This window comes from Eubalaena glacialis, chromosome 2 (genome assembly GCF_028564815.1).
Source record: "Eubalaena glacialis isolate mEubGla1 chromosome 2, mEubGla1.1.hap2.+ XY, whole genome shotgun sequence".
NCBI lineage: Eukaryota > Metazoa > Chordata > Mammalia > Artiodactyla > Balaenidae > Eubalaena > Eubalaena glacialis.
The window spans coordinates 73,814,887-73,827,304 of record NC_083717.1 but is presented as its reverse complement, the minus strand read 5'-3'; the positions used below and the strand labels follow the sequence as shown (position 1 = coordinate 73,827,304).

General features: G+C 34.4%; 1 protein-coding gene across 1 annotated transcript in view; it reads right to left on the bottom strand.

Moving 5' to 3' along the window:
* The window catches only part of VPS13C (vacuolar protein sorting 13 homolog C), a 181,271-nt gene that overhangs the window by 90,552 nt on the left and 78,301 nt on the right, over positions 1-12,418 (bottom strand). The window contains exons 26-33 of the mRNA XM_061180247.1: positions 10,133-10,286; positions 8,399-8,478; positions 6,751-6,810; positions 4,293-4,455; positions 3,412-3,528; positions 2,429-2,532; positions 2,056-2,223; positions 1,250-1,554 (exon numbers count right to left, since the gene is read on the bottom strand). Coding sequence (XP_061036230.1) covers positions 1,250-1,554; positions 2,056-2,223; positions 2,429-2,532; positions 3,412-3,528; positions 4,293-4,455; positions 6,751-6,810; positions 8,399-8,478; positions 10,133-10,286 — 1,151 coding nt within the window. The remainder of the gene's footprint in view (positions 1-1,249; positions 1,555-2,055; positions 2,224-2,428; positions 2,533-3,411; positions 3,529-4,292; positions 4,456-6,750; positions 6,811-8,398; positions 8,479-10,132; positions 10,287-12,418) is intronic.

Sequence of the window (12,418 nt, the reverse complement as noted above, 5' to 3'; positions counted from 1 at the left end):
AAATCATGAGAAATCACTCAGACAAAACTAAATTGAGAGTCATTCTATGAAACAACTAGACTGAACTCTTCAAAACTGTCATCATCATGCAAAACAAAGAAAGGCTGAAGAACTATCCCAGAATAAATGTCTATCAGTACAGAAATCCCCCTCACTAATACAGGATACAATTAAATGCCACATGTTATCCTGGATTGAGGGGAACATTCTTGGAATAACTGGTAAAATCTAAATATTGAATGCATATTAGATAATAGATTATATCAATGTTAAATTTCCAGAATTTGATAATTGTGGTTATTATGTAAGAGGATTAATGTCCTTGTTCTTAGGAGACACATGCTAAAGCACTTTGGGGCAAAGGGTTAAGATATCTATTCTCAAATGGTTTAGCAAAAAATGTTTTAATTTCCAATTATAAAATAAATCTTGGGGATGTAACATATAGGATGGTGACTATAGTTAATAACACTGTACTGTATATTTGAAAGTTGCTAAGAGCATATATCTTAAAAGTTCTCATAACAAGAAAAAAATTTTCTGTAAATATGTGTGGTGATGGATGTTAACTAGACTTACTATGGTGACCATTTAGCAATACATACGACTATCAAATCATTATGTTGTATACCTGAAACTAATGTCAATCATACCTGAATAAAAATAAAATTTTAAATTTTTAAATATTTTAAATGATAATATGTATATACACAGAGTAAAAGCAAATGTAAATAATTGGTGAATCTAGTTGAAAAATTATAGGTACTATTTTTGCGATTTGTCTGTAGGTTTGAGATTTTTCAAAATAAAAAGTTGATTTAAAAAACAGTTCTGGGCTTCCCTGGTGGCGCAGTGGCTGAGAATCTGCCTGCCAACGCAGGGGACACGGGTTCGCGCCCTGGTCTGGGAAGATCCCACATGCCGCGGAGCGATTAGGCCCGTGAGCCACAGCTACTGAGCCTGCGCGTCTGGAGCCTGTGCTCCGCAACAAGAGAGGCCGTGATAGTGAGAGGCCCGCGCATCGCGATGAAGAGTGGCCCCCACTTGCCGCAACTAGAGAAAGCCCTCGCACGGAAACGAAGACCCAACACAGCCAAAAATAAAATAAAATCAATTAATTAATTAAAACAAAAAAAAACAGTTCTGTGCTACAGACGTATGTTGAGCATGAATTTCAATAGTCATAAAATTTCATAGACAATATTAAATCATACTTAAATATCAATACATAATTATTGAAAGAGTATACCTAGAAAGCTTAAGCTTTGTTAGCTGCACGTCCATTCTATCAATTACTGGAGGGTCTGAGTAGTCTTCACCAGATATCAGACTGAACTGATTCTGAACTCTGATTAACCCAAGATCTACCACTACTGCACTGGTGGAAACGGAAGACTGTGGGATGACTATAACTGGTGCTTTCAAATCAATATTGATAGAAACACGAAAGCTCCTCTGGGCAAAATCTTTCACACTTGTGGCAGCCTTTTCTGCAGCCTGAGCAGTGGCAGCACTCAGAGCCTCTTTGGCTGTCTGGAAATTGTTCAGGAAGTTCTGTGGACACAAAATAAAAGGAGCAATTCAAACAGGAGGACAAGCGCATCATTTCTAACACCATCTTCTTTTTATTTATGTGCTAATTTTTTTCCAATAAATAACTTTCCATTTAGTCCTATCTTTCTAGTTAGGAAAGAATTACTGATTATCCATCCATATTTATGAGCTACCTGACGAGGGCTAATTATAATTAGACTTATATGGCTGAGGAACAGAGAAAAAAACATTTTTAATAGTTTTTGCACTTGAGAATTTGGATTCATTATATTCCAGCAAAAATAATTCCAGTTCTAGACAATGCTAGACAAAAATCATTATATGATTCAGATTTCAACTGTTAAAGAGAGGTTTTGACCTCTACATGAATCCATAAATACCATCAATAATCAAATCAATGCACAACCTAACATTCAAAGTTTTAAGATTTGCAATCACAATTATCAGACTTATTTTAAGTATTTCTAAGTCAAAAAATCTATATATAAATAGTGATTTTACCAGAAGTGACATGAGGAATTTATGGAGATAGACAATCTGAATACAGCCAACGTTCAGTGACACCACACCATCCACTTTGGACATGTCAGTATAGGAATCCCCCTCAGTAGCATCTGGATACAAATCCAAGTTAAAATGAAAGACTTCATTTCCCATTATTGACACAGCCTGAAAAGCAGAGATTTGAATGCACTCCATCCAATGGACAATGACAATGACAAAATAAAATCCCAATTTAAAAGGGTTTATAATCATTATAGAAACATTTTTCTATCAAAATATATTTCATTAGTATTTTAAAAAATAAAATATATTTTAAAATAAAGTCTCACATTCAATCATCAAAAAATATTAATGATTTACTATCACCTACTTTTTTATGAACTGTCTTAGGATCAACATCTGTGACAATAATATTTTCCAATCTGGCAAATAGTGACTGTTTTCTTGACTGAAGAGAAAGGGAAGAATCGAGTCCTGGAAAAAAAATTATATTATTATAATTTCTATAGATACCATAATAAGATCTGAACATTTTTCTTCCATTGAATAACTTTATTCTGTAGGTGATATTTTTATAAATTTAGCAATGTTTGAACTCACAATTGATAAATAAGTGCAATATTAGATATTTTTAGTTTTATGAACAATGAAACCTATAAACTCATTAAAAAATAATTATCTGAATTTTCAACCTTGTGAAAAAACTACATCTAGTGCAGATAGATTATCTTAGGATTTTAGTAAATTCTTTACACCTTATATCCAGTCATTTACATGGAGACTATAAGAGTTTCATGAATCAAATTCAGACTAGTAGATGCACTGCCAGTTTAGAAAGAACAAAGAAAAACCCTAGTTTTCTGGGTTTTAAGTTCTTCAAGAATTGTATTAAACATATTCTTTACCTTTACCAGATCACAATGAGCTGGTAAAGATAGAGTCAGAGAAAAAAGCTGCATTCATTTTAGCAGATTTTGCCTAAAAGAACATAATGGGCTCATAGGATTTGTTCTTCATGATAAGGTTGCTTTGCATTTGTACCAAGATAAAGCGTATTCACAGACCTTAAACTGAATTCTGGGTTGACACTTAGCTCATCAACAGCATCCCTACATTGACATTAGTATTCCTTTCACCTCTGAGACAACTCTCAAAACGGTCCAAGACACCAGTATGTGTGGTTCAACTCTCAAAGAGTTAAGAAAACATGCAATCCAATTATGTCACAAAATAAAATAATCCAGTTTTCACAGCTCAGAGCCTTCCATTTTATATATACTTTAGCATTGCAAAAAACAAAAACAAAAACAAGCTTATCTTTTAAACAATTTTTAATATCATGAGAACTTTTACCTTGAATCTTGATTTCAGCAATATTGTTCTTCTCATCACAAACAATAACACAGAAAGCATTCAACTTGGCAAACAGCCTGAAGTGAATAATGTCACTCTCCTTAGAGGATACAATCACTGCATATAAACAAAGCAATTCTATCACAGTGGATTCTAGTAATATACACTCTATTAAGGTTTCTTCCCTATATTAAGTGAACCATGGTTCTGTTTAAAATAATTTTAAAATTCTCAAATTCTTAAGTATTTCAAATATTTTTTTTTGCTTTATATATTCTTTTATATAGTTTGCATTTTTAATAGTGAGATGTACTACTTTGATAATGTAAAAGCAAGAAAAAACTTAAAATACATAAAGATAATGACACTGAAACTCAAGGAAGTTACTGAATATTAAATAATATGCCTATGGTCCCATAGTTTAAGTAGCAGAGTCAGGATTTAAACTGAGTTCTTTCTGATCCAAAAGTTGGGCTCTTATCCAATTCGATGCTATCCCTGCACCCTGGCCCTCATGTCTCTGGGTCTTGATTTCCTTATCTGTAAAATGTTAGGGAAGATTAACCCTCTATAGAGTCCTTTCAGGAGCCACTGAGAGGAGGAAGAGCTCAGAATAAATACAGGTCTTCTTCCCCTAATACCCATATAAAGGCATCCCCCATCACCACCAGAATAAGAACAAAAACATTTTTTTTTAAACAACAGTATTAATTACATTTATCTTACATATCAGGCACCCACGTATGACTCAGTTTGAAGGAAAGAACAAAGGTAGGCAAAATGGCATGTAAATGACTAACTAGATGGTCTCTAAGATTCCCCATTTAGCTCTATAATTCTAAAACCCTTACTAACAAGAAACAAAACAGTGTTTTTCATACTTTTCTGCAGAGCTGAATTTTTTTGTTGCTTTTCAGTAGAAACTTGTACTTCCTTGGTATCACCCATGTTTTGGCCATCTGATGGAATAATGGTTGTCAGGTAATTAATAGAAGAGAGAAGAGCTTGTGTATGCAGCAACAGGTTTAAAGATGAAAAAGCCACCTAGAAGTATTTTAAAAAGAAAATTAGTTTCCCAGGCCAATTATACGAGTAGTCTGCATGATGTATGCAACAGGCTCCTAACTAGGCTTGCATCACTGCCGTACACCACTTAAAAGGAAGAGAGAAGAGAGGAAGACTCACAACTCACAGCCTTAAACAGGGAATATATGGAGAGTAAATAATACTTACACATTTGGGGGGTTCATTTGAGTATCAAGGTAACCTAATTACTCCACTTCCCAAGCCTAATTACCATAGAGCCTACAATCTGCCTGTCATGGCCATTCCAATATTCAATATATATATCACTTTTTTGAATCTTCAATGACTACTATTATGATTATATAAAACATATAAGTTAGAACATGAAACTCCAGAATCACCATGTATTACCACAGTGTTAAGAAATGATTTCAGGCTCTGCACATGGCTCTGCACATGGCCGTTGAAGCTACAGTGTCGGCAGAAGCCGGTTCGCACTAGGAGCTCTGGTGTGAAGGGCTGGGCGCGAGGCCTCTGCACGCAGCCCCCTATGAGCAAGTGCATCTAGACTAAGCACAAAGGAAAAAGAAAAAGCTTGCGGGATCTTGGTTCCCAGGCTGGAGGTCAGGCCTGAGCTCCTGTGGTGGGAGCTCCGAGTCCAAACCGCTGGACTAACAGAGAACCTCAGACCCCAGGGAATATCAATCGGAGTGAGGCCTCCCAGAGGTCCTCATCTCAGCACCGAGACCCAGCTCGACCCAACCGCCTGCAAACTCCAGTGCTGGACGTCTCAGGCCAAACAACCAGCAAGACAGGAATACAGCACCACCCATCAAAAAAAAAAAAAAAATGAAACAACAAAAAAATATGTTACAGACGAAGGAGCAAGGTAAAAACCTAGAAGACCAAATAAATGAAGACGAAATAGGCAACTTACCTGAGAAAGAATTCAGAGTAATGATAGTAAAGATGATCCAAAATCTCGGAAACAGAATGGAGAAAATACAAGAAACATTTAACAAGGTTCTAGAAGAACTAAAGAGCAAACAATGATGAACAACACAATTACTGAAATTAAAAATACTCTAGAAGGAATCAATAACAGAATAACTGAGGCGGAAGAACTGATAAGTGAGCTGGAAGATAAAATGGTGGAAATAGCTGCCAGGCAGCAGAATAAAGAAAAAAGAATGAAAAGAATTGAGGACAGTCTCAGAGACCTCCGGGACAACATTAAACTTCCTTAACATGGGAGAGGAATTAGCCAATCAAGTCCAGGAAGCACATTGAGTACCATACAGGATAAACCCAAAGAGAAACACGCTGAGACACATATTAATCAAACTATCAAAAATTAAATACAAAGAAAAATATTAAAAGCAGCAAGGGAAAAGCAACAAATAACATACAAGGGAATCTCCATAAGGTATGGGGATATGGGGATATATGTATGCATACAGCTGATTCCCTCTGTTATACAGCAGAAACTAACACAACACTGTAAAGCAATTATACTCCAATAAAGATGTTAAAAAAAAAAAAAGATTTCAAATGTGACATTCATGAGATTTAAATATAAAAAATGCAATTAAGAGTGAGTTCTCAGTCACTAAATAATCTTCTAAAACCACAATTATGGTCCTATCATTAAAAAAAAAGAATATATAGCTTATAGGAGAAAATATATTTTTAAAAACAATAACTCCAGAAACCTAAAATAGCAACACAAATTGCTTTAAAGAATATATGATTTTATAATAGCAAATTGAAATTTTTTAAAAATCACTTTTTATACAAAAGGACTTCTTTTCATTGCTTCAAGACACTAAGTGGATATCAAAATTATTCAAAGGAAGATTCAATATTCAACAGATTTTCCCATCTCTCAAAAGTATAATCTGAAACTCATTTCTCTCATTTTCTTTTTACTGTATCCTAAAATTACATTTTGCCTCTTCTTCCTCTACTTGTGTACCTTAGTATAGCTCCAGAAGTACTCAACATCTCTCCTTGTATTTCACATACTTTCTGAGCCCTGCATTAAAAGGCAGTATCTAGTTTGGTTTGTTCAGAATCCTGTTGGTTCTTTGTAAATCAAAGTTCCCTCATCTACAGCATTCCCTCCTTTAGAAATAATTAGGATGTGATACAATGAGTTAAATAACTGTATTATTATCCTGAATCATAAACACAGAGCATGGTAGACATTTATGAGGCTAATTTATAACTTTTAATGGTTCCTCAAAGGATACTGAAGACTTCCAGAGTAGGTTATTTTCAAACAGGATCAATTCTTTTAACAGAATTTCTTACCTTAAGTGTTTGTTCAGTTTTTTCAAAACTAGTTTGAAAACTGGGTCCATTCTTATCAGCCTAAAAAAAAAAAAAGAAAGAAAAAAAAAGTTCTAAAGAAGGAATTAAGACCAAAGTAAATAAATCATTTACTTATAATCTTTACTTAATTTATTTATATTCAGTTATAACTATTTTTAAATACATTATATATTTAATTTTATTATCATTATTTTAAAGTTACATCCAAATCTATTTATTTATCATTAAGAGTAAAAACTTGTCCTCCTCTTCAAACAGAGGAGAGCATGGCATCATTCACTTTTGGGAAACTGCAGCTAGGGATCAGAATGATAAACTCTGAGGATTAGAAGGTTTAAAGGTAGTCTAGCCCATCTATCACCTAATGTTTAAATACCTTTAGAAAGTCTTCAGCAAGTCTATTTTAGGATATCTCCAGTGAAAGAAACCTCATTTTCTTAGAAATCCAAACTTTAGAGAAGTTTGATTTAATAAGGTCTTCACACTGAATCAAAAATCTGTCTCCTGGGACTTCCCTGGTGGTCCAGTGGGTAAGACTCCGTGCTCCCAATGCAGGGGGCCCGGGTTCAATGCCTGGTCAGGGAACTAGATCCCACATGCATGCCGCAACTAAAGATCCCACATGCCGAAATGAAGATCCTGCGTGCCACAACTAAGACCCGGTGCAGCCAAAAATAAATAAATAAATAATCAATCAATCAATAAATATTTTTTAAAATCTATCTCCTACCATAATAACCAATTGGTTCAAGTTATGTCCCTTGGGAACATACACAGTAAATTCAAAGTTTTACCTCCTGTGAGAAGCCTTCTGGCTAGATCAATATCCCTGCCTCCCTGCTCCCATAATGCTTTGTGTTCTTCCTTATTAAAGAATCAAACACATTATATATTTTTTGAATTTTACTTTATTTTTTTATACAGCAGGTTCTTATTAGTTATCCATTTTATACACATCAGTGTATACATGCCAATCGCAATCTCTCAATTCATCACATCACCCCCCCCCCACTTTCCCCCTTGGCATCCATAAAACACGTTATATTTTAATTGTTGTTTACCTATCTCCCTACTGGTCTATAAATTCCTTGAGAATAGAGAATGTTTTTCATCTCTGTATCCTAACACAACCTGACACAAAAGACGTTCAACAGTTATTGAATAATTAAATAAATCAACTAAGCGTGAATGAAGCTGAATACCATCAGTTCATATAACGTTCTTCAACATTCTTCATATAACATATTTTTGAGTCCTTCCGAATCCTGGCAATTCTCTTCTGAACCAAATTCAATTTGACTTTATCCCTTTTGATGTAGGATACTTAGCCAAGTATCACCTACACATACAATGAATGTAGGTAGGTGAATGTGCCCCAGAAGACAGTAGTAAGACCTACTTCATCCCAGGCTTCCATCTCTGTGGACAAGAAGTGTGACTTTGTAAAATCCTAGTCCTTACTTGAGTGAAAAAGAAAGAGGTGTGCAAATGGACAGAGAAACAGTAGATATCCCTATGATTCAAATCTATGATACACAAGAGCCTTTAATAATCTACTGTCATCTTTTTCCTTCCAGAGGATAGTTTAGAGTATACAATAAATATATAAACATTCTATGACCCTTACCTTAATGTATTCTGCTTTTAAGAGATCTAATCCAGGTTTGTCAGAAGAGCTAATCAAGTGAAGGGGCTTCTTTTTGGACCCTAGATTAAAGAAAAAGAAAAAAAAAAGTGTTTCAAATAAATTGCTCTTTTTTACATTTGGAATTTTCAACATGTCTTTTTCTTCTTAAAAAATGTTATTAATTAAGCTTTAAAAGACTATCTGCACATATTTTCATGGTTATTAAATATTAAGGTCATCACTGGTAAAGAAATAAGCCAATCCAAATCCTTACCTTACCTCTGACATCCAACTTACTTAAAAACATGCATACTGTATTTATTTTCTTTGATCTTACATCTGAGTTCAAAAGTAATCAAAACTTCTCTAGATATTTTTTAAGACCATACGTGCATTCGTAAGGCAGTAGAAGACTACGGGTGCTAAGAATCAGGAAATATGAATTCTAATTCATCTCTACCTTTACCAAAAGCTATTTAACTTCAGTTTTCTCAACTACATAACAATGAGGTTGAACTACAAAAATATGTAGTATTCTGTTGAGCTCTAAAATTTCATTCATATTAAAGAAATTTAAATAATTTTCCTTTGTTTAGACTAAGAGAAGGCTTACACAGAAGAGGAAATAGTTTTTTGAAGGGAGGGGAATTGTTAAATTTCTTTAAATTTAAAAACAACAGGTACCACCAGATGTCCTCTATATCCTCATGTACATGTCCCAAGGAATTACCTCCAGAAGCCATGGAGGGAGAAGTGATTTATCCACTCTTTTATCCATCTTTTATTATTTGCAGTTTTATAACTCCTGTTTCTGAGATATCTCAGAATTTTCCACTGAAATAACCTTCTCTAAAGGAAAAAATAGCCTAGAAAATTTATTATTTGTATTTTTCCCCTTAAGACAGTAATGTAAACTCCATCTCTCCATAGTGCTTATAGGAGCTTACTAGCACATAAAACATTTTTCTTCTAAGCTGAGGTTAATTTTAGTTAGAGCTATTTAAAAAATAACAAAAAAATAGGTCTTTATATTTGACTAAAATACTAGGCAAATATTAGGTAACCTTAATTACTGTAGATTCACCCATTCCTTCATTCCTCATCCAATGAGTATACAAGATGTACACTGAAATGCATAAACCATAAAAGCTTCTGAAAGAATTAATTTTATGTCCCACCATTTTCATTTTTATAACCTGATGCTGCTTCTGATATATGAACACTATTGAATCAAAAGAACAAGAACTTCAATATTATAAGACCAGAGATAAATTCTGGGTTTTGCTATTCGTAAGATGCATGATCTTGAGTAAGTCACTTAATCTCTCTTTATTTAACCTTCCTTTGTTTGTAAAATGGGAATAATATTCCCTATATAAAGGGGATTTATATGGACTCTCTGAGTAGATCATAGTAGTTAAGAATACAGACCCTAGGGCCAGATTTCTAGGGTTTTAATCATGGTTCAGCCACTAACTAACTAGCAGTGTGACCTTGGGTAAATTATGTAACCAATTTATGACTTTGTTTCCTCTTGTGTAAACTGGAGATAATAGCATTGCCTATCTTACAGCATTGTTACAAGGATTAAATGAGTTATTATTTATAAAATGCTTAGAACACTGCTAGCTTTTATTTATTATAATTATTACTATACAAATGAATGTGTTTCAGATACTCAAAAGTGATACTAAATCTGTTACTGTCTATTATTTCTAATTTTATGGCTATTACCTTGAATTTCATGGTAATCCAAGCTGATTTTCTTTAAGTAAGTTACCGCAGTTAAATCAAATGTTCTCATTGTAGTCTCTGTTCCTAACTGAGTAACATTAAACACTAGAATTGTATCCTCTTCCTTCTGTTGTTTGGTAAATTCCAAAATCACCTAAAACAATCAGGACAGCCAATGAAAGGCAGATAAGTACTTTGAATCATACTTAAAAATACAAAATCCTTCTTCATATATACAATCATGACCATAGTAGAAATTTTGCTCATACTCTTCTATTACCATCAAGTTATTTACCATGATTGGAAGCTATCCTAAATTCTATTATTGAGAATATAACTACATCTATCTAAAAATCATGATGAAATTTTATATCCTTATTGATTTACTTTTTTAATTTAGTAAAAATAGGCATGTATGAATTCTTCCTGAATATGGTTTCTTAAAACCTTTATCTCAAAACTAAAAGTCATGTCTGGTGATATAAGAATCATCTCCATTAATGTCAAAAAGTACGACAACGACATTTACTATTACACTACTATTCAAATTTATTGTAGAAATGATAGCCAGTATATTTAGCCAATGAAAAATAAAACATATATGTTGCCATTTTTAAAACATGCAAGTTCTTTGATCTCCATCAAGAGATGGAGGTCTTTGCCCCACCCCCGCAGAATTTGGGCAGGGTTGTGACTGCTTCAATCAATAGAGTACAGAGGAAGTGATACTATAAGGATTTCCAAAGTCAAAAAAGGCCATGAAACTTCCACCTGGGATTTCTCATTCTGGGGGAAGCTAGTTGCCATGTAAAAAGTTCAACTACCCTGAAGCTGCCATGGTCAGGAGGCCGTGAGTTGGTACTGTGGTCAACAGTCCCAGCCGAGGTCTCAGCCAACATCCAGTATCAACTGCCAGCCTCATGAGTGAGCCATGAGGCCCTCTGAGAGTTCAGGTCACTGCTACTCTAGTCAAATGTGACTGAAAGCACGTGAAAGACTACATGCAAAAATTACTAAGCTGGGCCCTTCCAGAATTCCTAACCCACAAAACTGTCAGCAAGATAAAATAGTTGTTTTGAACTATCACATTTTGGGAACACCTATAAGCCAGCCACAGTAACTGGAAAAACATAAATGCTGAAAAAAAAGCAAAAACTAATATTATTAGCAGTGATATAATCATATACCTAAGAAAAATCAGGAGCGTCAACTGAAAAACAGAAACAATAAAACAGTACAGTAAGATATTCAGTACTGAATTGATATACAAAAATAAATTTCAAATAAATCAGTGATTTAAATGAAAGCATTAAAATCATAAAACAATAAATAAAATCATGGGTAAATATTTTTGTAATGGAGGATAATTTTCTAAACACACACTAAAACTAGAATATAAAGAAAAAATTAGATAGATTTCACCACAGAAATATTTAAAACTTCGGAATGGCAAAAAAAGGTCAAATTGGGAAAAATATTTCAAACAGCACTACTATTTTTTCTTAGATGATTTTGATTGTTTATCACTTTAGTTCATTCATTCAATACTCAATAAAATATTTATTGAGCATCATCTTCCATGTATGAGGGTGTGCCAGCCACTAAGAACATCAAAATGACCAGGACAGACAAAGTCCTTGTCTTCAAGAAGCTTACATTCTAGGGAGGATGGGGAAAAGCAAAGGTTGCTATTTTGTGTTGCGTGGTCAGTCCTTTCCAATAGGATGCCATTTCTAAAGGAAGTAAAGAAGCAAGTCATGCAAGAAAAGAGTTTTCCAGGCAAAGGAAACAGCAAGCACAAAGAATATGCTTTGGTATATACAAGAAAGAACAAAAGGCAAGTGTAAGCTCCATGAGGAAGAACTCTGCTTACTGCTGTAGCTCTAGTATCTAAAACAATGCCTGGTACATGATGACACTTGATAAACATTTATGGAAGGAATAAATGAAATATGGCTGGAGCAAAATGAGCAAGGAAGAAGAGAACAGCAGATGAAGCCAAAGAAGTCACACGGTGTGACTTGTAGACCATGTAAGGCTTTGTAGGCCATGGGAAGAATTTAGCTCTTTACTGTGAGTGAGATGGGAAGCCCGTGTAGGGTTACAAGCAAAGCAATGGCATGATCTGACTTTCCCTTTAAAAGAATCACTCTAGGGACTTCCCTGGTGGTCCAGTGGTGAAGAGTCTGCCTTCCAATGCAAGGCACACAGTTCGATCCCTGGTTGGGGAACTGAAATCCCACATGGCATAGGGCAACTAAGCCCACATGCCTCAACTAGAAAGAG